General features: G+C 40.8%; 1 protein-coding gene and 1 long non-coding RNA gene across 5 annotated transcripts in view; one reads left to right on the top strand and one right to left on the bottom strand.

Annotated features, from left to right (window-relative positions):
- rspo1 (R-spondin 1) overlaps nt 1-13,025 on the top strand; it is an 18,256-nt gene extending 5,231 nt beyond the window's left edge. The window contains exons 2-6 of one of the 2 annotated variants that reach the window (XM_071469961.1): nt 475-1,221; nt 3,342-3,536; nt 6,188-6,331; nt 6,973-7,197; nt 11,216-13,025. In XM_071469961.1, the coding sequence (XP_071326062.1) occupies nt 1,125-1,221; nt 3,342-3,536; nt 6,188-6,331; nt 6,973-7,197; nt 11,216-11,457 (903 nt within the window). In that variant the 5' untranslated portion in view covers nt 475-1,124 and the 3' untranslated portion in view covers nt 11,458-13,025. Of the gene's footprint in view, nt 1-471; nt 1,222-3,341; nt 3,537-6,187; nt 6,332-6,972; nt 7,198-11,215 lie in introns of both variants that reach the window. The other variant, XM_071469959.1, reaches the window with a different exon arrangement.
- On the bottom strand, nt 6,356-26,358 carry LOC139613371 (uncharacterized). 3 transcript variants are annotated; one of them, XR_011686735.1, is made up of 4 exons: nt 25,759-26,358; nt 23,311-23,374; nt 6,940-7,138; nt 6,356-6,670 (listed from the first exon to the last, which is right to left on the bottom strand). It is a non-coding gene; the product is annotated as an uncharacterized lncRNA (long non-coding RNA). The 3 variants fall into 3 exon arrangements; XR_011686734.1 differs by having other exon boundaries at nt 6,356-6,800; nt 25,759-26,355; XR_011686736.1 differs by having other exon boundaries at nt 6,357-6,670; nt 6,943-7,138; nt 25,759-26,356.

The raw sequence follows: 26,358 nt of genomic DNA, 5'->3' as shown, positions 1-26,358 counted from the left end.
AGTTAATTGTTTAGAAAATGTCAGGAAATAGTTAAAAAATATCCATCATTATTCCCATTATTCATATTTGAGAAAATGGTATCACTCGTACTTTTTTGCATTTTTGCTTGAAAATGATTTTAACAATGAATCAGTTATCAAAATTGCTGCCTTTTAATATTCTCTCAAACAAATAATCAATTGATCAACTAATCATTTCAGCTCTAGAGTACTGTTCGGTTTATGGGTACCTGGGGATATAGTGTAAGTGCTACTGTATAGTGAGGGTCAGTAGGGGTCCAACTCCAAGTTTTTGCACTGGGGCCTGCCAGAAGGTTAGCCAAGTTTTGGCCATGGCAGAGGTACTGAACTTCTCATCTAACTCAGCAAGACAGCGAATAAGCATATTTCCAAAAATGTTAAACTGTTCCTTGAATCTTAGTTTATCTGTACCTAAACCTGTTCCCCATCTTTCTTCTATGCCCTCCTCAGCAGGTCCTGGTGCAAGCAGATGTGCCACAAATAGTCAAGAGCCGGTATCCATCTTTCCTCAGCCTGCGAGCTCTTATTTTAGTGCATCCTCAGAGCATCTTTAATAAGACACACGCTTGAGAGCTCAAGCTCCTACTGCCAGCAAACACTCCTCCGGCAGCGGCTTCCCTGCTTTCCTGCCAGCTCACCCCAAGCTTCATGGGTTGAACCACCAGAAGTTCGACACTCTCCTCTCCACTCTCTCCTCCTCTTCATCCAGTGCACAACCCCTCAACCCCCCCCCCCCCCCCCCCCCCCCCAACCCCTCCCCCCTACAGCCCTGCTCTGTCTACTCCCTTTGCCAGTACTGCCACCAGTGTGATGGCTTGTTGTGCCTCAGGCTTGTTTGGACTTGCAACCGCAGCATCACCCTCCACTACACAGACTTGCGGACGCAGCAGCCACTAGAGTGAAGGATACAGAGAGACAGAGGAGGGGTGGGGGGGGAAAGGGAGAGACAGAAAGAGAAAGAGAGCAGCGCCACAGTAGAGAGGAGGGATCATCTGTCCCAGCAGCAGAGGGATCCACCTGTCCCACAGAGGAAGGGGGCCCCCCCACCTGATCCATCTGGTTGCAGGGGGGGACCCTGCGTGGCCGGGAAGGCAACAGGGACTATGCAGCTGGGACTGGTGGCGCTGGCAATGGTCTTCCTCAGCTCCATGGGTCATAGCGATGCTCTCAAGTTCTCCAAGGCGAGAAGGCAGAGACGGGGTGAGTCCTCTCTCTCTCAGTTTGTTTTGATCTCTCTTTTCTTCCACTTCAGCACTGCTGCCTTTCGTTACTGTGGTCTCAGTCACGGTGGAGGATGTCTTATAAACATTTAACAAGCAAAGCAAAGATAACATTTTGTTTATTTTCTCATCATTCTTATTTGTTTTTCCTGGGCGGGTTATGTTAGGTTCAGTGTTTCTCCTGAATGGCTCATCTTTCTTCCTCTTTTTAAGATTATGCCTCTCTTGGTTTATGTAAAACTTTTATGGGTATTAGGATTGTTTATAGAGGGGGTTTTGATGTATTCGCCCTCAAAGCCATTGGTCTTTTTGTGTCTGGCTCTGTGGGCACATAATGGAAGGAGTACCTGACAGTTCTAAGCTCTCAATTGGACCGTGCTGCCGCTGTTGTTGTAAGCATTTTTCTGACCTCACGCAACCAAAGATGGTGCTCGGGCCGACCCGCAGTATATCTCTGCCCTCAGAGCCTCAGTGCCGGTCTTACTGTCAGCTTTGAAATAATTCTTCCTTTACACACAAGGAGTCTTCAGCCAATGCCAAGCTCACCCCAACCTCTGTGAACCAGAATTCATATGATACCATGACTGGCCACAGAACCAGATGTGGTGTTATTAAAATCACACATACTGGAAAGGAAGAACTGCTGTTTGTGTCAGAGATATAGAATCTTTTTTTTACAGTATATATACTCACATATATGGGTATAACAACTTTCAATGTTGTTTCAGTTTGTTTCTTATGAGGACAGAAGGATTTGGGTCACTCTCCATATACATGAGCACCTTCTAAAGCGTCTGGTTCTCCCCCTCCAGATATGGAAGAGATTTGCAGTTTACACGTCTGTTTCACAGCTTTTGCATCTTTAATATCATCAGACTGTGTGTTTTCTTCAACCATTCCCCTTGGCAGCCAAATAGCTGACGACAGTGGTACTTGTTTTTTTCCCTTGTGGGCTTTCTGTGTTCCCGCTCTGAATGAATTCAGTGTCATGCAGGGATCAAACTGAAACCATCACAGAGGAGAGTAGCACATATTCCTCCTCATGCTCCAGGCAACACCAACTGTCTCTTTTTCAATCCACCATGTGTCACAAACAGTTTACAGCACCACATTCTCACACTCATACACTCTTTACTTCCTGGGGCCGTTATTACCTTAATCATTATTAGTGATAGTGAGCAATAAGACCTGGCTGTAATGATTGCATTTGAGGTTGCCGCGATCCAGGCAAGCTGCAATTCGTTCATGGGAGAACCTTTTTAACATTTTTACCATCCAACTTATCTCTGGGAGGCAGCGCGGCAGATGGATGGCTGTGTGAGAGTATGTATATTTAGAGCCGATGATTTACAGTCTCGTACTGTAAATCAAATCCAACGACTGTGTTTTTGTCTCTGAATGACTCCCAGAAAAAAGATGTGCACTTTGACACACTTTTCCTTGAAATGATTCAGATTACCGGTTGTGTGCACCACAGCTTTACCTTTTTGGAGGATGAAGGATTAATGTCTGAGCCTGGGATTACAAGGAGGTGAAGTGTAAATGCATCTGCAGTGCATTTTCTCTTACAGACCAGGGGATACTTGCTGGTTGGTACCGCCGTAGAAAAACACTGGCTTCGCACGTCTCTTGGTCATGTCTGTCACTACTGCCGTTTTCTAATGCCAAGATCATTTCTGACTGATCCCAGTTGAGGCCCTGTGTGATGTGAGTTGCCTGATTTTGACTGGCTCTTGGTTGACTGTCAGCCCCAATTACCCGGGTTTCTCCAAATGAAAATCTGCTAAGGATCTCCGGCAAGCAGTTTGAAGTAAACAGTGAGTAACTGTTCAAACAAAGATGTTTGGCCTAGCCCCCGGTTAGATTAAGCTGCAAGCATTAAGCCCTGCTTGTTGGAGTGATAAAGTGCTGGCAGGTTTATGGCTGGATCAATGGACATGCCAGTATAATATTACAGTTGCCTGATGTTGTTCTCACAGGCAGAATATTTACAAATGCGCATTTTATTTCCTGGCTGGAAACAAGTTTGTTCTTTGTAATGCTACACTTTGCTGTTGTGTTGCTTACTCACTTCTTTCTGTTTACTTTATGTTTCCACAGTTAGTACTGAGGGGCCACCATCTTGCCCCAAAGGCTGTGACCGATGCTCGGAGTATAATGGCTGCATTAAATGCAAGCCCAAGCTCTTCATCTTCCTGGAGCGCAATGACATCCGTCAGATAGGCGTGTGCCTCGCCTCCTGCCCCATGGGATACTTTGGGATGAGGAACCCGGAAGGCAACAACAGATGCACCCGTGAGTTTTGCTTTGTGTTGTAAACTCTTCACCGTGGGACACTGCGAGTGTCGGGGGTACATCAACAGGATGTGTGAGTGGGTGCGGTGAATTTTGTAAATACACAAGTGGAATCTTCCAAATACATGAGGGCTGGAGCTAAGTGGTTGGCAACAGCTCACTCTCACGCCGTAAAAATCTACACGGTTGATGTCAAATCAAACCGGCAAAAGCGTAAATGACCTGTTTATCTTTGGCTTGTCATCTCCTGTTTATGTACAACATGAGGGTAATTAGAGGAGAACAGGGATGCCCTGTTAGTTTGTGTGTTTAACAAAAATCTAAATTAATCCAGAAAATATGGATCCCACCTTAATCAGTACTGAATTATGAATGAACCTATCTGCCATACCCTGCTGTCTCATCTTTTTTTCTTTTTTTTTTTTTTTAAATTAATCTCATACTATTTTTCATGTTTGTGAGTGAATAAGCACACTAGCCTCTTATCACTGAACGCTCACTAACAGGAGGCAACTGGCCACTAATAAGTAAATGAGTGACCACTTGATGAAATCCTTCTGTCGTTCCGTTGTTGTGTCCCTGTGGAAAAGAGCACACAAATAGCAGCAGCAAATTCAGCGAAATAGTTGCTGAACAGAAGGAAAGTCCAGAGGATTTTTAAGTGATCTGGTCTTATTTATGGTTAAAGGGCAGTTTTGGCTCATTTGGAAGGTGGGTGAAAGGGTGGCTGCACTCATGGTACTTACCAAACTCACTTAGCAGGGTCCTGTACTTTTAGCTGGGCAGAATGCCAGCCCCTCAGTCTGTTGTCTGTTTCCCCTTACGTGTGGGCAGAAAACAGGATTGCAACAAAATCCCAACAAAAACATTTCTAATGCATTGTTGTTTGTCTGTTTTTGAGAAGATGTCTGTGTTTTTTATTTGGCCCTCATGTGCAGGGTTCATGCCAGGCCACAATCCATGTTTGTTATGCTTTCGCTTTTACACATTTTTTTTTTTTATTCTGAAACGCCCTTACTTCATCTTATACAGTCTGTATATGTGAATGTGTGTGGGTATGAAATGATTTCTCGTCAGTCTTTGCACAGTTAAATGCTGACTGCCTCCACCGTCATTATTACCTGATGTTTAATGACATACATTCATTGCTTCAAGACAGTCGTACAGTAGATGTAGATATTTGCTGGGCAGCTACAGTGGCCACCAGCCTGTAGTGATTTTCTGCTACGGCAAGATAAATGCAGGTTACTCTTTCCTTTTCTTTAATAATTAATTTAAAAATTACTTTTCCTGACTGCAGATTCCTACATTTCTTAATGTCTGTCAGATGTGATAAATTGTGTTATTTACTCAACCCCAAAGTATATACAACTCAGGAAATGTTTTTTTTTTTTTTTTTTTTTTGCTATATTATAATGATGTCTGAGTTCCCTGTGTTTTACAGCCCTTGTATTCAGAGGTCAACAACAGAATCTGTATCTTATTCTAAACTGACAGCGTATTTTATTTTCCCTGTGAAGTTTGTTGCATCAGTGCAAATGACACAATTAGAATTATTTATGAGATATTTGCAATTCTATCAAAATACTGGATCATCTACAATAAATCAGCCACATGTGTTTTTGTTATTTCAATGCAGCATTATTTCACTGTCCCGGCTTTTGCAGAAAGGACTGAATTTCCGCAGCAAATTCCTTTCAGAGGCCCTCAGTGGCTAACCTGGGTTATTATCCAATCATCTGACTTTATACATGTCATCCCAGAATGTCTTGTTAGCAACATTTGTCTTACATTATAGGGCTACAAACGTCAGTACTGTCAAATTTAGCTGTCAGGGGCTTAAAAATAGTAATTGGGAGCAGGAGGGAAGGACTTAAAGATCCCAATGAGGGATTCAGTGTTAGATCATTTCTGACCTTGGCATCAGACCAGCTGCAGAGTAGACATTCTTGACTTCAGTGCTCATGAACGCGATGCGTCTCGATCTGAATAAGTTTCCCATACAAAAACACTGGCACATGGAAATTTACAGATTTCCATCTTTCTCCACTGTTTTCATTTGAGGAAGGTTACTTCAGGATGGAATGAATGACACGAATAAGGAAGTGCCTTTCATGATGAGACCAAAGCTTTTGGGAGTCTTTTAACATGTCTGTTTTTTATCCTTCTGTGTAAGTAATTATCCAAATTTCAAGAAGTCCTTTGTTTGACTGGAGAGTGAGAGAGTTTAATGAGCCTGAGGCGTGGAGAAGCCCACTCTTGAGAAACCCAGTGAAGCGTTGCGCTCCTGGCTGTACTCATTCACACCCGCTCTCCAAAAAAACAAGGCCTGTGGTGCATGTGTTTTTAAGAGAAGAGCGTTACTCCCCTTAAATAGACCCCGTGTTGTTTAACCACCAATTAATCTCTCAGAGGGAAATAAAATTCAAGTTATTTTTGTCCTCTCTCTGGAGAACGACTTCCTTTTTTTTGAGCCAAGGTGCAATGAATTCTTCATTAAAAGAACAGGGATTTCTGGGTATCAACACCTTTTCCTGAACAAGGTGGAAAAATTTGTAAACAATGGCACGAAATAAGACCTCACCAGAATCTACATGACTTTTGAATCCTTTCATTTGATCCTCTGTTTTTGTCTCCCCTGTGTCTTTCAGAATGTAAAATAGACAACTGTGAAGCATGTTTCAATCGCAATTTTTGCACAAAATGTAAGGAGGGCTTGTATTCACACAGCGGGCGATGTTATGTAACCTGCCCTCCAGGCCAGCGCACCTCCAACGAGACCATGGAGTGTGTCGGTGAGTGACCTTTAACCTCCCATTGTTTACGGGCTTCAAAATATAAACATGGCATCTTTGAATGCTACCAGCTGTAGTATATACACACTATACTTCACCTAAGAAACCAGCTATGTTCAGTTGTTTGGCCTGGAAAAAGGGAAGTGAACACTTGAGAAACATAACAGAATCTCTTGGGCTTTCCTTTCTGTGGTTTTATTTCTGTTGAAAATGATTCTGTCATGAGTTAGAAATGATGCCATTACCAGTGAAACTCTGAGCTCTCCAGGCATCTTGGCTCAGTGCTGCAAAGCTGGAGCTCTGGACTGACCCTTTGGATCACATGCTGTTAACTTGACCCTGCTTGTCCACAGAGAATATAAACGTAACCTTAAAAACAAGCTATTGTGTTGAAGCACAGGATACTTAATAGCTGTATGCTTTCATACATTTTCAGGTTCATAGCAACCTTTTCAATCTGTCCAAACATCTGTCAAACAAAGAAAGAAAAAGATTGCTTTCAGATTTGGAAATTACCTAAAGTCATTATCCTGTGCTAAAACTACTGAGCTGTAAAAAGCAGGCAGGAAAGCTCCAAAACAACTGAGAGCTGTGAATGGTTCACTCACCACCTTAGTCTTTGTGCCATGTTTTTCCCCCAGGTCAGCGTGCTTCAGAGTGTGAACTGGGTGAGTGGAGCCAGTGGGGTCCTTGTATGAAGAAGAACAAAACGTGTGGATTTAAAAAAGGCTCGCAGTCTCGGGTTCGTTCACCCCTTCCACAGGTCCACAGCCCGGACACCTCCCCGCCCTCTGTGCCCTTGCAGACCTGTGCTCCGCAGACAGAGAGAAGGAAGTGCGTCGTGAACAAGATGCCCTGTACGAGAGGTAAACACAAATACACAAAGTGCAGATAACTGATGCACAACGATGAAGAAATGACAGATAATGGGGACTACTAATTCAAATAGTTATAATCAGATGACACCACTCAGATTACAGATAAACAAGCAGTGAAGTCCATGTGCTTCCAAATGCCTCCACCAGTTAATATGATGACTGATGGAACCATTACTCAACAGCTAAAAGGCTGCATTCCCGCCAGCGTGTTTGTGACCCACAGCGTGTTGATTGGGTTTTGTTTGGCTGAGCTCACAGAAGGATACAGAATCTCTTGACTTCTCAGCATGTAAACAATAAACCCCAGTCTACGAGCCAAGCAGATGAAGGGCGGGCATAATGCACTGCAAAGCTGGACCAGGATCAGAGCGAGAAAGAGCTATTTGTTCCGAGGCCCGTTGAAGCGTGAGGTTTACATGGCCATGACATGTTTGCTTGGGTTCTTATCACCCACACAGCCGCTTGCTCTCCAGCAGGTTAACAGTCATTCTCACCAGTCAATGGCCATTATCGGCTTTCATAACAGCTTATTAGTCGCTCTTGGCCTCACTTGCAGACAGCGCCAATAAATGCCAAATCTGGCCAGGTGCACCAGGGTTTATTTGATGTAAACTGCTACAAAACATAACAGTGATCCCGGTTATTAAACATTTTGTCCCAGGTAGCGAGGCAAAGAAATGATGAATTTACCAGCAGTGCTGTGGAATGATAAACTTTACAAAACGGAGAAACACAAGTGGAGCTGTTGTTTATTCAAATTATAGGATTCCTTCTCTTGAACTGAAAGGAATTATTGTTAATTAAGAGTCATTAGCAAATTTCTTTTTTCTAAATGTCACCAAATGCCAATGCCTGTTTTGCATAGTGAACCAATTTTAACCAAAGTTGTAAACTTACACTTATTTGCAAAGACTAAGAGAACTGCCAACGAGCAGTACTTAAAGCCTTTATTGGACGGTGGCACGCACAGGGGATTTCGGGCACAGCAGCAACATTGCGTAAGAATATTTGCACAGTCTTGGCATCTCTACAGATGTTGCAACATGTAACAGATGATATGCCTGGATATTTGTGAGTAAACATGAAGGAGGCTTGCATATTCCAGCAACATCCTCTCCTCTTTGAGAATTCCTTTAGGTCTGGAGAAACTGAAAATGATCTGACATTGTCCCATATGGATCTGTGGTCATGTCTAGAGGGAAGGAGGCTGGCTTGGCTTGTAATTGCTCAGTGGGGAGTAGGGGCTCTTCATTAAACACGCTGCGACAGTACAATTTGAGAAATGAGAAGCAAATTTACTCTGTCTGACACCTACATCCTGGAAAATCAACAGTGAAATATTATATAAAAACTTCTATGCTGTCTGCCAAATGTGAGGAGCAAAGGTAGGTCACACAAGAAAGGCAAGGATGACATGTGAGGTGTCACCTGACGAGTGATGATTCACAGACGCTTTGTGGATTGTGAAATAGTCGACATTAGACGTTAGATTTTTAGTCCTGTTTTTCCTCCATTGTGCTGCTAAATACATTTGTATGAAAACAATATGCATATTACTGCCAAAATGCATGAGAACGGCCATTCCTCTGTGAAGTAATTCATGGGTGATGGTACCATGACCCCGGTGAACCAGTTAATGTGGGTAAACACTGCAAAAAAAAAAAAAAAGAGAGTGCAACTGTGGATACATCTGTGGGAGTTGGCTGGCAGACTGGCTATATAAAACACAGGGGGCAGACCTTGTATAACATTAGTGATTTAGTGGTCTGCAGATCTCACGCTTTGTGTTGATTTGGCTGCAAATTTTTTCCCCCTTTTCCTGAAGCTTCACAAAAAGGTCTCACGCGAAAACAGAATTTTCTGGATGTGTTATTGCATTTGTCAGGCACAACTGTTTAGCTTGGATGGAGAGGAGGTGCAATCAGAGCTGTCATAAACTGATGGAGTCCCCCTCTCTTGGATCCATTAGTAATTTGTTAGAGAAGTAATTAAGTCCTAACACAGTAAGCAAATCAGCTCAGCCGCTGCAGAGCGTGTGTGTGAGGACCCTTTACTTCACTCAGGCTCCGCTCTGGTTCATTGTCCCTCATTGATCTAAACTGAAACTATTACCGCTCAGTATTAAGTGCTTGTTTGAATAGTGGCCATGAAAGAATTATATTTAATGATTCAAAACAACACATAAATGATGACCATGTTGGACATAAAATCTTATGATTTCAGCCAATTCCACAAATGAGTTTTCAGTGCTGTTTTCACGATTTTAGTACTAATGGTTCTCCAGAAAAATGAGTTATTCCTGTTTGTGCACTACTGTGTGGGACTGAGCCTTTTAGTTTTCATTTGAGAGTAAAGCAACTGTGACTCTGCATGGGCCTGCGGTGAATAAATGTTTTTGTGTTCGGTCTGTCCAAATTCAACTACACAGAATCCACTTCATCACCAGATAATGATTTTCACTGGCTGCGCAGAAATATTGTTTTTGGTGAAATCTGAGAAACATTGTACCTTTGGGCTTTTAGGTTTTGAAAATTTGCATTTAAACCAAACAATCATAACTGTTTGTTCGACAAGTTTAAAAATTGCTGGAGGGAAATAAACACAGACCTTAAGTTATTACTCCATGGCAGTAGACAAACATGGTGGCGCCATAAGCCCTGTTGTTGTCGTCAACTGCATAGTGAACACTGTCCAGCCCTTGGCATGTGTTCACTCAGTTTCTAGGATGTGAGATTCTCAACGCACAAGTTCATAATAAACATCCTCCAGCATAACTACACTCCCACAGATATACAAACCAAATGCTTTCGAGTGCTGCTTAAACAATAGGCATCTGACTCTAGACACAATGTCCATTTCCACTTTGTGACAGCTCCTCATGTCCTTGTGGGCCATTACTGGGCCCTTGACAATGTTTAACTCATTATGCCAGAAGTGATTTCAAGATGATTTATGTGACAGAAATGAATGTCACTTGACTGTCGTAAGTGCTCTCACTGTCTATACATGTGCTGCATTTTTAAATCAGCAGCAGAACAGCAGCTCTTATCTCACCTGAATGGGCTATGTGCAGACATTAACCACGCCATGATGGATGTCTGTATTTAGAGAGCAATTATACTCTTAAAAATGTGTGACAGGTGTGAATCCTAATGCGAGGCGATGGGGGAAGGTTTATATATGTTTAGTGGCACAAAGGAGTGAGAAGTTGTTGAAACAGAAATTAAAAAGATCAGGAGTCTACACCCCCACGACCATCTCTCCATGCTAATGTCAGGTGTAAAGTAATAACATCCATCTTCATTTGCTAATTTTTTTTTTTTTTTTTTTTTTTAAATGAGCACTAAACACAAAGTCCATCTGAAACTGTCAGTTTTTCATCATCAGTTTTTTAAAGGTAATGGACAAGGTAAAATTCTAACTTGCTGGTTGCATCGGAGGAAAAGTTAAAGGATCATTAAAGTTATTACAATTAATCCTGAGGACATGAAAGTCTGTAGAAAATTTCATGGCAATTGATTGTTGAGATATTTTAGTCTAGACTAGAGTGGTAGACCAACCAACTGACCATCTATCGTGACCGAAAACAGTTAGCCTCTGAAAGTTTAGATGTGTTATTTTCTCCTATTAAGTTTGATTATTATTTGTGAGCCACTCGTGGTACATGCTGACTGAACATATACTGTCAGTATGGCTAAACATAGCATGGAATGTTAGCATTTATGAATGATTCTGGACTGGATGTGCATGGTTTACTCATTTTGCCTGCATTAAAAACCACACAACCACACCCGCAAGTTCTGATCCAGCACACATCCCGTATCCTCTATCCTCATCTCTCAGGAATCCCTGCTTTTTTCTTTTTTTTTTTCTTTAAATTGTTTAGCCAAGCAGAGGCACTTCAACATACGACATCTAATGATGAATGATGACAGACGTGTTACAAGAGTTTATTTGAGAAATCGTGTAACCTATTAATCATGTTTCCTATGCATTCTTATTTCAGAGAGGAAGAATAAGGGAGACCAACAAGATGATACAAACAGCAGAGAGAAGGAGAACGCACGTGGGCGAGGACGAGAAGGCAGTAGAGGAGGTGGAGGAGGAGGAGGTGGTGGTGGTGGTGCAGGTGGTGGTGGTGGTGGAGGTGGTGGAGGTGGAGGAGGAGGTGGAGGTGGTGGGAAGAGGAGAAAAGGCCAGAGCAGGACCACCACTGCTCCTAGCATCACAACCAGCTCCGTCAGCTAAACTTCAGTGCCTGTTGGGTGAGGCTGAGAGCAAAGCAGAGACAGTGCCTCACCCAGCGGTGCCAGCCATAGACAACGATCAAAGTGATGAAGGAATGGATTAATGCTGCTATGCATTGTAGAAGATGCAAAGAGAACTGGAGGATTGTCGCAACACAAAAAGGCTTTCAAGAGCTTTTTGAATAGATGAACCTATCTGGAAGAGACTGGTGTCTGAAAGACTTGTTGATTTTCATTCCACTGTGAGGAATCGCTGTTGGAGAAGCAAAGCCACGGTGAAGAATGTTGTTGAGCACGGCTAATATCATGACCCGACATATGTCACTTCTTGAACTCAGAACAGATCCTGTGTTTCAAGTGCAGTATTAAAGCTGGAGGTCTGATAACGAATGAAGGGTCTCTCCAGTCCCCCCTGCTTTATGATGTATTTTGTTGTTGGAGTTCTATTTTAATCACAATCTGTTCTTCATTTGTTTTTGTGTTTGTGAGAGGTGGCAGATGGATTTTCTCAACAGCCGCTGCACGTGATGTAAAGACAGTGAATAGTATTAAGTCTTTGTACCTTTATTTCCTATTGTGAGATGAAACAAAAAGAAAAGGCACTGGAAATCATTTGTGGTTGTTGAGGACAGAAGGTCTTCTATATATTATTTTGATGAAGGAGTCTATTACAAAAACAGGCCTAAGAGAAGATGTAGAGGGGGATTACTTGGAGCTCAGCTCATATCCTTCTCTGGTGTCTTGACACAGACTTTTGCCATTTGATAGCGTAGTTGTTTGTTTCGAATTAAATGTTGATGTTTGTATCAGAAAATAACTCCGCACAAAAAATGAGGAATTAAAATACACAAATATTTGCATGGTACAAGGTTGCATGTGCGTGCCATTGTGCATGCAAGTGTGTGTGTGCGTGTGATTGTCTCTACCTAAAGTCTGGGTGTTTGTGTACTTAGTATGCATTTCTGCACGGAATCAAGTTGTTTTTCGACGGAACTTAGTTGTTTGTACATGTGTGTTTACATTTGCACATGTGTGTTAATATTGGTCTCATAGATTGAAGAAATAGGGTCTGGATTATCAAGAGGAAAAAAAAATGTAAATGCACAGTGATATATATATCGAATATGCAGTAACTACAAGCCACTGATTATTATATAAGCCATCAAATCATCAGCTGCTCAGTAATCATGTATGTTTGCAACAGGGTCTGAAGATTTTGCACAACTTTAATGTTTCCTACTGCTCAAGTTTCAGAACAATCATAGCATTTTACACATTTTACACATTTATACTCCAAATGCTAGCTTCATGACATTGCAGATACAGAGATTTTTTTTTTCCTTTATTCCTAGGATGTTTTCCATGGGTCTGTTTGCTTTCCACAAGATATTAGTTTCCGGAGAAGTTACACACTACATTATTCATTCATACTATGGATTGTGATACTGAATATGTCAAACTGTGTTTATCATCAAACGTAAGAAGTATTAATATCATCATGTATAGCTTATTCTGTGAAAGCCTAAATAAAGTTCAGATGAAGCTGATGACACTTCAGTCATACACTGATTTTGCTATTAGTCTCTTTGATTTCAGTTGGAATGACCTCCATGACTTTGTCTGCAATTGATCCGCCTCTTCTGTAGTTCTAGTCTCTTACAACGTTCACAGTTCCATACATGCATGACACTTTTTACACATGAAGACACATTTTTATCAAGACTTGGCTATGCTGAAAGCTTAAAATATAAATTATTTTTATTTTTTTCTTTTAACAACTTGGGTCTTACAGTTTCACAGTTTTTGGCCATTATTTCTATTCATTGTCTCTTACTTGCTGAAACCCAACGAGTCCCATGTGGCAAGGAACTTGAGCCGCTTCCCTCATATAGATTTTAAACTTACCCACACGTTACAAATTTTTACAGACGGAACAAACAAAGGCAATGGCAAAATTAACCTACCTGTACTTACTATATTTATGCTTGTACATAATGTCCCGCAAAATGAGGAATTATCACCTACATTTTGGGTCAGTTTATAAAGTATAAAGTAAATAAAGTGGTGGATAATCTGGCTAAACTGCTGGCATGTTAACAAGTTTAACTTTTTGTCTCAGTGTTTGTGCTGCTTGTGCTTCTGCCCCGCCAGACTTTACTGTAGCAATGTTGCCTTGTTTTCAGATCTCAGCAATTTCTTCAGTGAGTACAGTTACATAACATGATGATGGCCAAAACAACATGAATATGATTGTTATTATTATAATCATAACACTAATCATTCACTCATTTTACAAATACACGATACGTAAGGTCACTCATTTTCACAACAGATGTGCCTTCATAATGTTATGGGGAAAATTTGTACAATTCATATTATCTGACCTGAATTAAATTTAAACCTCAAAGAATAAGAAAAAAAAAAAATCTGCTGAGGGTATGATGCGATCTAACTTCAGGAGATAGTCTTCAGAGGCTATGGTATGATCATCCTCTAGGCTACAGGAGACCATCTTGGGAGGTGGACGAGCTTAGATGGTGTGATGGTCCCGATCACTGGCCAAATGCTGGCGCCTGGGCAGGGGTCGTAAAAGCAGAGACAGAAATAAAAACTAATGGTGTGTCATAGCCAGAAGGGAGGTGGTATACCATGCCTTGGCTCTACAACAAAACAGCTGTTTCTCATTACTAAAGGGGAGGGCAGGGGGAATGGTAGAGTATGCACCGTAAATTACACATTCATCGCTCTTCCTGGCCATAAATTCTTACCCTGGCTCCAATGGACGGAGTTCTCCCTCACCTCCCACTCCCTCTTTTTTTCCACTCTCTTGTTCCCCACTCCTGTGTTTTCCTTGAGAAATGAATGGTAAATCCTTGGAGTATATGGGTGCCCTTGATTTGCCAAGATGTTTAACACTGAATGATTTCATTACTTTAGTTTGGCCTTTATGCCAGGCCCCAAGGCGTGCATCACGTCAATAGGGAACACCCATGTCAATGCTTGACTTAAGCACACAATCTCTGATCCAAATGAAAACAAAAGGGCACCACCACTACACCAAAACTGAATTTGAACCTGATATCACTCTCAAACTGACTGACAGGTCTTTGAGTACAAAGATTGCCACTAGAATACAACTAAACCTGTAGCTTTTTCAGAATTCTGGTCTGCGTCTCGTAGCCTTTATCTATGAATGGAGCTGGATCAGGTGTCTTCATCTGACCTAAGTGTGGAACAATGATTGAAAAATCATCATTGCATTTTCGACATCTATACTCCAAAAGCTAGTGTCATGGCATTGAAAGATGCAATTGGGAGTTCTGAAAATTATTAGTTGGCCTGTGATCGGGTATTATCAAAGTTGCCTCTGTTGTTGATCAATAGAGAACTTGGTCCAGGACTAGAGGAATTGCTGCATCGAAAAGAGATGTCACAAAAAAACCACTTGTAAATACCAGCAAAACGCACCCATGATCACCCCTTTTTGTCACACATACTGCTCCCAGGGTCAAGAAAGAATCTCTATGCTACAGTCCTACATATTTAATTCGGTGACCATTTCAAATGCTGATTTTGTTCACCAAAGTGTAGTTTAAAACTTCAGCTGCAACATTGTTTCCCAGAAGTGATGTTCTGCTTCCACAGGAAAACTCACAGACATCACCGTTAAGTTTCCAAAAGGAACAATTTCCTTTCAAATATAGAAAATACTGGAACCTGTCCACAGCAAGGTCTGTGAATTATCTAAAGAAACAGGGAATTGGTTCTGGAAAGACATACTGCTGCTGAGATTTTCAAATGTAATTGTTCAGTGCCGTGAGGCCCATAATAGAAATTTAATTCACCTCCATTGACCTGTATTAGGATACTAGAGGACATGTCAAATCTTGGAAAAATACCCCCACAAGGTGTAAATGGAAAACTCTTATTTTTGGGTGACCTGACCCTTCAAACTCTTACTCTGGTTTCTATTCATTACTAGGGCAATGTCTCACCCAAAACAAGTGTGAAACCACTGTCAGGCTACAACAATATTTCCTTCGCTGTGTTCTTCAGTTCCATTGTAACGCACAGCATCAATGACATAATTCTTACAGAAAACTCCCTGTCATCATCTGGGTGAATAAGAGGTTGGGGGTACATGAGGCCACTGGAGTCTCCAACTGAGTTGCCAGTGCCTGCCAGAAGTATCCATTGGACTCTCTCCTCCCACTATAGTGGCTTCCAGCTCTTTAAAGATCCGCACTGATCCATGATAATTTCCATCTCTAAAGCTCCACAACCGTCCTCTCTTTATGGCTCAAGATCTGAGAGGCTGAATCTGGAAATCTACAAAGAGAAAATGTCCTCTTCGATTCTAAAGTATTCCAAAGCATTGTACATCAACACTGACAGCCTGACATGTCTGATCAGCAACAGATATCCATAAAAGCAGGGCTGCTAAATCAAAATAACTAAACTATTTCATGTTATGGGGAAGCCAACGCACTTTGTGAAAAAGGCAACTCTAGATCTGATGACAGCAAAAAGACACAAGGCACTTGAAATGGAAATCAGAGGTGATGCATCAGGAGTGGTAAACTTGAGGTTTCTCATGGAGAATCAATGATGTATCAAACAAATCTTTTAGAATAAGCAAGTGGAAAACCTTGGGAATGAATTGGACAAGCAGGAAACTTAAATGGATTTAGTTTCTATTAACAAACAAAGCTTAATTTAACCCAAATGTGTGTTAGGCTCAGAAAATGGTCAGAAACTCCTGATACAGAAGAGGAAGAGTTTAGAAGATGCATGGAGAATGGCAGATGTGATACTTGATATGTAGTGCCCCCTTCTGGATATGATCAGTATCACATGGGAAGAAATCCATGTCTGCATGGTGTGCATTTATGTAGAGAAGGAAAGCAGAAAACAAAACTGTCTTTGTTTTTTTGTTTGTAACATATCAAAATTTACCATAACCACACCCTGTCTTTGTATGAATATTTCAAATAATTTGTCTGGGCCAAAATAGACAGGTGAAAATGAAAACCTGCATTCTGTTTGAACTCAGGCACAGAGTGAAAAACAATACACTTGACAGCAAATTGCTGCTGAATGGCAATTGGTATTCTATGAACAAACACTAAGAATAAATAACAATACATATTAAGGAATAATCAAATCAAAAGAGTGGTAAAACAGTAAAACAGTTAACCAAACATCACTCTTCTCAGTCTCACATCCAGGTCTTTGGACCTCACCAAGTGATTTAAATCAGCAATGTTATGACAGTAATAGTTGGGAGTGCGGACTGAGGAAGGGTGTGGATAGACAATCGTGTGGTAGTTTGCCAGTGTGAAGACAGAGGTTTGATGATTTCATTTTTGTTACACAAGACCATCTTGCTCCCATGCTCTCATTGTGCACTTATAATGGTATACAACTGCAATGAGAAGAAATAACCACAAGAGGGGGCAATTAACACATAAAACATTTATCCTACAAAATGGCCATCACTTACTCATGTGAGAAGAGGCTTTATCATCTGAAACTGTGGCAAGATTTGCTGTGTTATTCATGAAATCACAGTAAAGGTCATGTGACATTTGGCAGTACAAATAAGTAATGAATAGCTTTGTACTTTTCCAGAGGCTTGTCAAAAGAGTTTGGATAGTTTTTGGATCGGGAAAGAGTAGCAGAGCCAAAAGAGAAGAGAAAAACAATACAAGAGAGTATAATGATGAATTCAAACCATAACAATCTTTGTTGTTGTAGTCCATTGCTGTATTGAAGAAATCTCACTTAAGACAAGTTATTTCAATGATGTGACCCATATGTCATGATTAATTTCTGTTTATGTATTAAAAATAATCTTTTTCCCCTCTCTTTTCCAGTGCACCAAAAAAAGTAGTCACAAACAAAAACGAGTCACAAAATGCTCTATGTACTAGATGTGTTTCTGTCTGTGTACTTACACAATTGGCCTCTACTTGTGTCCTTGTTGAACTTCTGATAATAGATGTGTGACTTTCATTTTCTGTCCCCAACTTTCCATCTACACATTACTTTAGAAGCTCCTTGGTGTGGTTTATTGGATTCAATTTTGAGAGGAAAAATAAATTTGTGTTTGGCAGACTTTTTGCAATTTGTGAATATGGTGAATATTATCAAGATAATGCAGAAATGTATGAATATACTTTCATATGGCGCTGAATTTTCATTTTACAATATTTACAACATTGATGAGATGACCTCTTGACATCTCATTTCAGTAGCTTGGCTGTCTGAATAAACTCTTTCAGATGACAAGTAGCAAATGGATAATCACTAGACATCCAAGCTTTATGTAATCACGTTTCTCTTTCATTCCATTACAATCCAGTTCTTATACGAGTTCTTTTTTAACCTGAACTGGCAGGAACTACATCATTCCTATACAAAGAAATGGAAACCTCCATTGCTTTTTTCAATACTAAACAGTCAATCAGGGTCAATCCACTCCTACAACTTTTTGCATTCCAAACATCTCTTTGATTGTACTGTAGTAGGACTGCTCCAAGATGGAAAGAAATGTAGGATACCCTTTAGCCTTAATTCACCTCTATTTCATAAATCCATACAAATTCAATGACACCCTACAGTACAAATGTTTTCACTGACAACCTTAGATCTCACTCAAGGAGAAAAGTAATCAAAAGGTCTTTTCATTTCCCGTCAACTCTTTATCTATCTTTCTGCACTCACCATTGGCCTGACTGTGACTGCTGTATTCATTCCTAACAATCACTAGACAATCAGTGAACTGTGATCCATGCTCCATTGCTGCCTGGATTCCTGTTACTGCTTGATACAGCTGATACAGCTGTTTATCCATCATCCATTCCTACTGCAGTTCGAACCCCTCCTCCCAAAAACACCTGTACCATTCAACCTCAAAGTTGGATGAGAGGCGAAAAAATAAAGTCAGAAAACATTAAAAGAACCATTCAAGACATATTGGTCGAGTGGTGTCATTCCTTTAACTGTTTCCAAATTTTTGTTATGACACACAAACTTTCTCGCTGTATATCAGTCATAGGCTCTATCTCACAATCATTGTACAACATTAAAAAGGTAAACAAAATGTTGCTGTCAAATTTAGCCAAAAGAGCACAAAAAAGGGTCAGCTAAGAAAATGATGTGCTGACACCATATGCTCTCCTCTTTAGATGCAAAGAAGCTTTTACTTCAAACTGCACAGCATTATATTTTTATGAGTTTCACCAGACCAAATACCAAGAAGGGCAAAGCTCAAAACCACAGTCCCAATACTTGCAGACAATAGTTGTGAGTAATATTCTTGTGTGCAGAGGATGTTCAAGTCTGAATTGCTTTATAAGAATTTATCACATTCCTACACTCCCACATTAATAGACGGTTTCAGTTCCAAAACCACATCAAACCCTTAAAAGTGTAAAAATGTATGGGAAGGCAGTAAACGGCACATCACACAACACATTTTGCATTGTAGAATGTGAGAAATTGCAGTTTGGGTGTGAAGCACAAGTGCAGCACATATAAGCGAACTATATACAGAATATTCACCGCTCATTATCAGCATGGGGTGCTTTTGCACACCAGCCATCTTCTACATGTTGCTGCATTTACATTGATGGCCTGTTATCAAGTGTCAGCTAGACCTCACCTTCTTCTTTTAACAGTAAACCAGCTGGAATCCTGTCCAGAGTCACTCAGTCAGTCTTAGGAAAGGAGGGATTTTAACGGAGGTCAGATTAGAGCGGTGGGCGCATCCAACCCTGAACTCTGGAAAAACAAGGCCTTGTTTTCCTGCTGAGAGCGTTCATTACAAGACAGTATAAGAGCTTCCCACAAGCAAGCCCAACTCCTTGACCTCAGATTGGAGTGAATGGAGAGGATGAAAGCTTGGGCCAAGCCACAGAGGCAGACTCCAAACCTCGCCAACAAGCACCAGCCCCGTGAGTGTCAGCTTGGGACATGGATGTTTTTTTGTTTTTTTTAATTTTTTTTTTTTATTTCTCCATCCACAGCACATAGCCCTTCAGTCCACTGTGAACAGCTACTGCTGCTCTGCTGTACAGTACTATGTTCTGATGTGGTACTTAAGCCAAAAGAGCAGAACAAATTCAAACTAAAAATATAACTAGTGGATAAATGAGAGGCTCTCTTGTTTATCCATTACTGCTCCAGGAATTACCCAATGGGAAATGACTTAACTACTGGTCTCTCTACCGCAAATGCTACAGGTGTATCTGTCTATCAACACCTGCTGGATGGATTGCCAAGAAATCTCACTTCAAACCACAAATGTCAACCTCATACTGATGCTAGATGAAAAGTCAGAATATCACCAAAGTCATTAGGACTTTGGCGATCATCTTCTGGAGACCATGAATTTCTGTGTTAAATTTCATGGCAATATATTCAATAGTTGAGATATTTTAGTCTACACCAAAGTGGTGGAGCATTTGAAAGACAGACTGAACTTGTCTTCTCTAGAGCCATGTCGCTAGAATGACTGAAAAAAAGCCTGCTAATCGATTCATGTTTATGAATTATATATGTATATGAATTTCAACTGGATTATGCGAACTGCGACTATTCTATTTCCTCACTTGGAGAAAAAAAAAATTTTTTTTTCCTTTCTTTTTTTTTTTAAATCAAATTTTATTTTATCAAATGGAAACATTTCAGAATTTAAGTTAAATTATAAACTGACATGTTTTCATCCCATTCTCCAAGCTCTCCAGTAGCAAACATGCAGTTAGGACATTTCACTAACAGATAACATTTGAAATTAAACTGAATTGAGCTAAGCTGAGTTACCAATGAGAGAATAAGCTCTCATTTTCTAATTTGGGGTGAACCCATGTCTGCCGAGGTTACTTAAGACAGACTGACTGCAGCGGACTTTTTCAAGTGGACACCTAACACTAAACTGGGTAATGACACAGGCCAGGGGAGAGCAGGAAGAGACCATGGAAATGCATGGCTGAGGGGTTTTCACTTTCTGTGGCAGCTTCCATGTCCCACTGTGGAAAATAACCAAAAAGAAATTTTTCTGTCAAAACTTGTTGCATGACTCTTTTGTCTCTTAAACTACACACAATAAACACAAAACATGTTTGTGTTTTTGGTAAATTAACATGGGCTGATTTTTAAAAGTACTCTTTGGGCTGAGCCACTCCATTGATTGTTAAAAAACCCCATGCTTCTTGTGCCTTGACCTTTATATTGTGAAGTCAATAGACTAATTAGATGTTTCATGAGTTTTTTCAGCCAAATCCTATTGAGAAGATTTGATTGTGGGCTTGAAGGTAATCCCTTAACACCCAGAACACAATGACCACAATTTTTTGATTCCCACATGAAATAAACTTGTCTCTACAATGTTCATGGATTTTTCTTTGCACTCACTTGCATAGTGACTCACTTAAAAACAGAAACCCAGTGTTGAGTCTGGTCTGAAAAGAGAGACCTTGCCCCTCCTCACTGGCTGTGTTTCAGCTTTTGTTGCGTCACTGCTGATAACTGGGTTGTAGACACACACCAGTTACACTCTTTGTGGCTGGATTGATAGAGGTATTATGTAGATGTAGTTTTCAGTGGACCACTAATTTAGGAGTGTTGGAGTGATAAGCAAGCTTGTTCTTTGAGTCATCTTCAGTGATTAAACACAATTGTAGCAGTGCTCACTCAGCCCTTTGAAGGTCTTGTTCATCTATCTGTAGAAACTCGGCCTTTATCTAATATTCATTTAACTTCAGTTTGAAATGCCACAAAAAAGGAAATCTGCTAGAGACCAGGAATGATTCAGTAAAACTTAATCCCACACATTGTTTGAGTGAAATTATTGATGATTTACTAGTCAAAATATGACTAAGATGTTGATGAATCCAAATTTCAACACTTCTAATGACATGCCACAATTCGAGGTGTTGCTCAATCACATGACTGCTCAAACTCCTCAGTCAAAACCACATGAACGATAAGACCAACCTAATATATAGTTTGTTTTGAAAATAATTGAAAAAAAAAGTGTTTTCATTCCACTAAACTGCTTGAAGATGCAGGAAGAGTAAACGACACACCTCATTACAGACACACAGGCACCCTATTGCTCGCCACAGGGGTGTTTCCCAATCAGTAATCAACAAGTGAGACACTCTTGACACAGTCATTGTTCCTACCAGGTGTGTCAGTTGCTACAGATGCAGTCAGTGGGACTAAAAACAGTGCTGTGAAAAAAATGATTCTGTCCGATTCTATTCTGAATGATTCTGTTTCATGTTACGTAACATCAGAAGTTTAAAGCGATCATAGTATGATGAGTCCATCCCCTCATCCTGATAAATTAAATTGATAAGGTGTGTTGCCTAGATGGGATACAGCCTGCTGCACTTTTGACAGCGGCATTGTACAACTGACTCATGCTGTGTTGTAATGTGTTTGTCTAGACATCATATATGTTTCGGAAAGTGGGTTTATTGAAAACTCGTTGGGTTGATTCAGTCAGAGTTCAAGGAAACTCTGGGATTTTGGTTTCAAAAAGACAGTTAAGATCAATTCTGAGTCAATTGCTATGGCAACATAATGTGTGAAGTTAACCTGCTCACTGGGAGGGTTTCTTCAACTAACTCCAGAGTTGCCTCTCCTCTTTAGATGAAGCCTGAAGACTGAAGGAAGTGTCAGAAATGCTGTGTCCTTTTCCGGAATAGCCAGTTGATATTGAAGCACAAATGTTCCACAGAAACCTCTCATGACAGTCATGAGAGGGTGAACAGAGCCCACTAGGATGTTTTATCATTCCCTAATGATTATCTGTTTGACCCCCTCGGCCATGCACCCAGCCATCAAGCCAGTTGCCTCCACATTGAAGTATAAAGGAAACCTGCACATCCCTGCTCACAAGCTAGGAGCATTGGTCCTGCCATCAGAGGAGAATTTCACCAGACAAGTTGAGACAAGCTGATTATTATGGAAAAAAAATGACCAAAATGTTGTGTTTTCTTACTTTTCTTCTTAACTAGCAGATCAGATTTATGATCATAACTGTAGGAGTACATCCCTGTTGGCTCTTCACTCAGCGTGTGCAAGATCATGTAAAGCATGAGTACAGGAGCAGACACACAAAGCTATTATGGCGAGAATCATGAGCAGGACAGCAGAATTGGTGAAACAAAGAAAGTGAGAAAGTAAACAGAGAGAAACTGAGCTCCATTGCCTTGTGCATAGCCTGCACTGAAAATCCCAAGTTCGATGGAGTGGATGAGTGATGTAAAAAAAACAAAAAAAAACAAAAAGCAAAACATAAGTTGAATATGCAACACTCACCCACTCTACCAGATTTATTTTCGAATTTAAATAATAAAGCCATTTTAACGTCATACATAACAGGGTTTTTCCAGCCATGCAGGAGGAAACCGGAAAATATAGGATCTGACCTCAAAAATATCAAATTTGGCGTTTCAGGAAAACAACAAAAAACAAACAAAAAAACAAAAAACTAAACTAAACACACACATAAAGCATGCTATGCTAATACTATGCTAGCTGTTGGGAAGCGGGACAAGTTGTTAGCTGCTAGCTTTAGCATTAGCTAGCGTTAGCATTAGCAAGGCAAGGAGGCTGGCTCGACCCCAGGGGTCCATGTGCCCAGCCATCGAGACAGATGCCTCGCGAGGCAGCTGGCTCCCCCGACTTACTCCTACGATTTACTTTACAGGTTTACAAAGTTTGATTTACAACTACAACATTTGGAATCATTTGTGAACATCACTTTACAAGTTCAAAATCATTTTGACACTAATTTGAGCCCCTATATGGCTGGGGTGTATTCATGTGCACGACTTACCATTTCTTGTTGGTTGTGAGGGGTCATAAGGTGTGGTGCTGGCCTGAGGTAGGCTTTGGCATCCCTATGAAAACACACAATGGTAATTGCATTAAATAAATTGACTTTCCATTGCTTGTAACTTCAGTCACACACTGTGGGATCCTTGAGTGCTGAGTTTCACATGCAGTTTTCTGCTCTGCATCTGTGCACACATGCTAACAAAAGCACTTCTTCATTCACAGAGTCTTTGTGTAACTTCACCACTGATATTGTTTTTCAGATTTTCCGAAACGAAATGTTGTCAGAATTAAAAAATGAACAACATCAAATTGGAAGAAACAGTGAGTTTCTGGTGTTTGCAAATTCCTTTTCCTTCATTTTTCCTTGTTGAATTGAAGAAAGGTTGTCAGGGTGCACAGAAGTTAAGTCCAGTATTTCAAAATAAAAGTCAAAATGACAAAATGGCTAAGTGATAAAGTGTAACATCATGCAAGCACAGAGATAAATCTCTCTTTTCTGCTGAGGTCCTTGCATTAAGACATGAAAAATATTTTATCAAAAGTCTATGTATGGCTGGGCGATCTGGTCAAAAGATCCCATGACGATCCTTTTCAGTAGAAACAATCCACAATTTAAGTCATGATCTGCATCCTATTTCAGCTCTGGTTTTATTGTGAAAGTCCTCACTGGAAGATGTGATTTGGATCTTTCTGCCACTTCAATGCTTTTTCCAAATCTTTGTCAGCTGCTTCTCTTCAGCCCCAATGCTCTTCTGTTTCCAAATTGTGTCAACAAATCACACATTTTGCTTGGTTAGCATGGAATATTCGTTTGAACAGCACTGTTATTTATGAGGTGCTATACAAGTATTTTAATTTGAAACTTCAATCACTGCTTATCAGCTAGCCCTGGCTCATCCTGCTTCATGTTTCCCTGCCTGCAGGAAGGTCTTTTGTCCTAAGGGCGGACTGCAACTCCACTGTCTTGGACTGCAATTGGTGATGGTGATGGGTTGTGCCAATGGACAATGATCTTGGTGTTATCAGCGCCATAGCAATAGCTTATGAATTTGCCAATGTCATGACCATATTGGGCTTGTTTTCTCATTAATGTATAAACTATTATTTGTAGTGTTAAATTAACATTATATTTAATATCATTAATTTCACATAAGAACCAATACTTGCAACACCGAGAGGGTGCGCACACACACACACACACACACACACACAGACCAGCTGACTGTCAGTTAAACTGTTTGTTGTGTGTAGGTGCCGCTTAGTGATTAAACAAAGTGGGTGAGAGCCATAGACAGACAAAACACATCACTTAGTTCAGATTCTTAGCTGCTGCTTTTCAAGGTTGCAAATAGGACTTTCGGTCAGTCAGATAGAAAGAGAACTGCAAGCCATAAACACCTGTTTCTATGTGCCGGGCCCTGCTGAGTGAACTTGTGAATGCTCTGAATATTAAATGTAAATAATTAATCCTTTCAAAGCTGAGACCAATCTGTGTAGGGGTGAACAATAATTTGGCAAGAGGTGGGGACCTCTGCTGGTCACTTTGGACAGCACTTTTTGGGAGGTTCGCCAGTCTTGCTCTTACCCTAAGTGATGACAGTAGGATGACAAATTCATTTTCATGGCTATGTTAACACTGAAAATTTCATCACAAACAAACTATTATTTAACAATCAGAGCATTCACAATATTCACTCATTAGAGGGAAAGGCATAGAAACATCTTTCTCCCTCTCTCTCCCATCATCAGCTGCAGTCCAAGACAGTAGAGCTACAGGCCGGTCTCGGGATGAGAGACCTGCCTGCAAGCAGGGAAACAGCATCGACTGAAGTTACAAATTAAAATACTTGCATATAAAACCTCATAAACAAATGACAGTGCTGCCCAAGTGAATACTCCATGTGAACTAAGCAAAATGTGTGACTGGATGTGGCACAATTTGTAGAGAGAGCAGACCTGTGGGTGACGAGCAAGGCCAGCAGACAAACATTTGCAAGAGGCTCACTGCAGCAACAAGATACAAATCACAACTTCCACTCAGGACTTTCACAATACTAGAGCCGAACTAGTATGCAGGTCGAGACCCTGATCATGAAATCAAAAAATTGTCATATGATCTTTTGACGAGATATCATACCCCTACATACGTTTTTGATAAAATATTTTTCCTGTCTTAATGCAAAGACCTAAGCAAAAAAATAGATATGTATATATCTGTGCTTGCATGATGTTACACTTTATCGAATTGGCAGTCTATCCTTTTGGCTTTTATTTTGAAATATGTAACTTTAATTCCGTGCCACTTCACTACCTTTCGTCGTTCTCCACTTCAAGGACATATGGAAAAAAGGAGTCTTGTTTTTCTGTTTTTAATTCTGACAACAAAAAAGCGAATCATCCTGATACTCAGCGGGGTTTCTCTGATGAGGAAGTAAGCTGGACTTACCCCCAGTAGCAGGCAGTTGATTTCTTGGTGCTGACAGGATATAGTGGTGAAGTTTCCTTCCTCGCTGAGGTCCAGGTTTATGATGAAGCCGATACTTAGTGGCAATGGACTGTGCACAGAGCCAGGCACAATTCACTGCAGCCCTGTTTGTCGTCCGCATTGAAAGGAGGGATGACGCCTGTTCTGTCCATTCCCCATATGTGAGCTGTCAATAACCACAGGTACCTTCTCAGCCCCCCCCCCCCCGTTTCCTGTTCACCTGACTTCTTTTTGCGTTTGTTTATTCCCCAGTTTACTTTACTTGTGATGTTGTTATTCCTATCACTCCGGTGAAGACTCAGCAAGTCTGGGTCAAGAGGTCCGACTGGTGGCTCGAATCCAGCAACTCACAACCAAGCCGGAAGTACACCACAGGTGCCACACTCGGCCCATAACCGATGCTGGCAGTGGGCCAGAATGGCTTGTTAAGTTCCTGCTATTTTCCCCACGCTGACCCTTCCCTTAGATGGAGGATAGAATCAGATTACATGACTGGAGTTTTACTAAATGACACATGTACAAGACATGAGTAGTCACATTCTCATGGACAAACACAGAAAA

Source organism: Trachinotus anak, unplaced genomic scaffold (assembly GCF_046630095.1).
Source record: "Trachinotus anak isolate AG129_WGS33_773 ecotype Australia unplaced genomic scaffold, CSIRO_AGI_Tana_v1 ptg000032l, whole genome shotgun sequence".
Lineage (NCBI taxonomy): Eukaryota > Metazoa > Chordata > Actinopteri > Carangiformes > Carangidae > Trachinotus > Trachinotus anak.
Note: the sequence above shows the minus strand (reverse complement) of the source record. Positions and strands in the feature narration are given on the sequence as shown.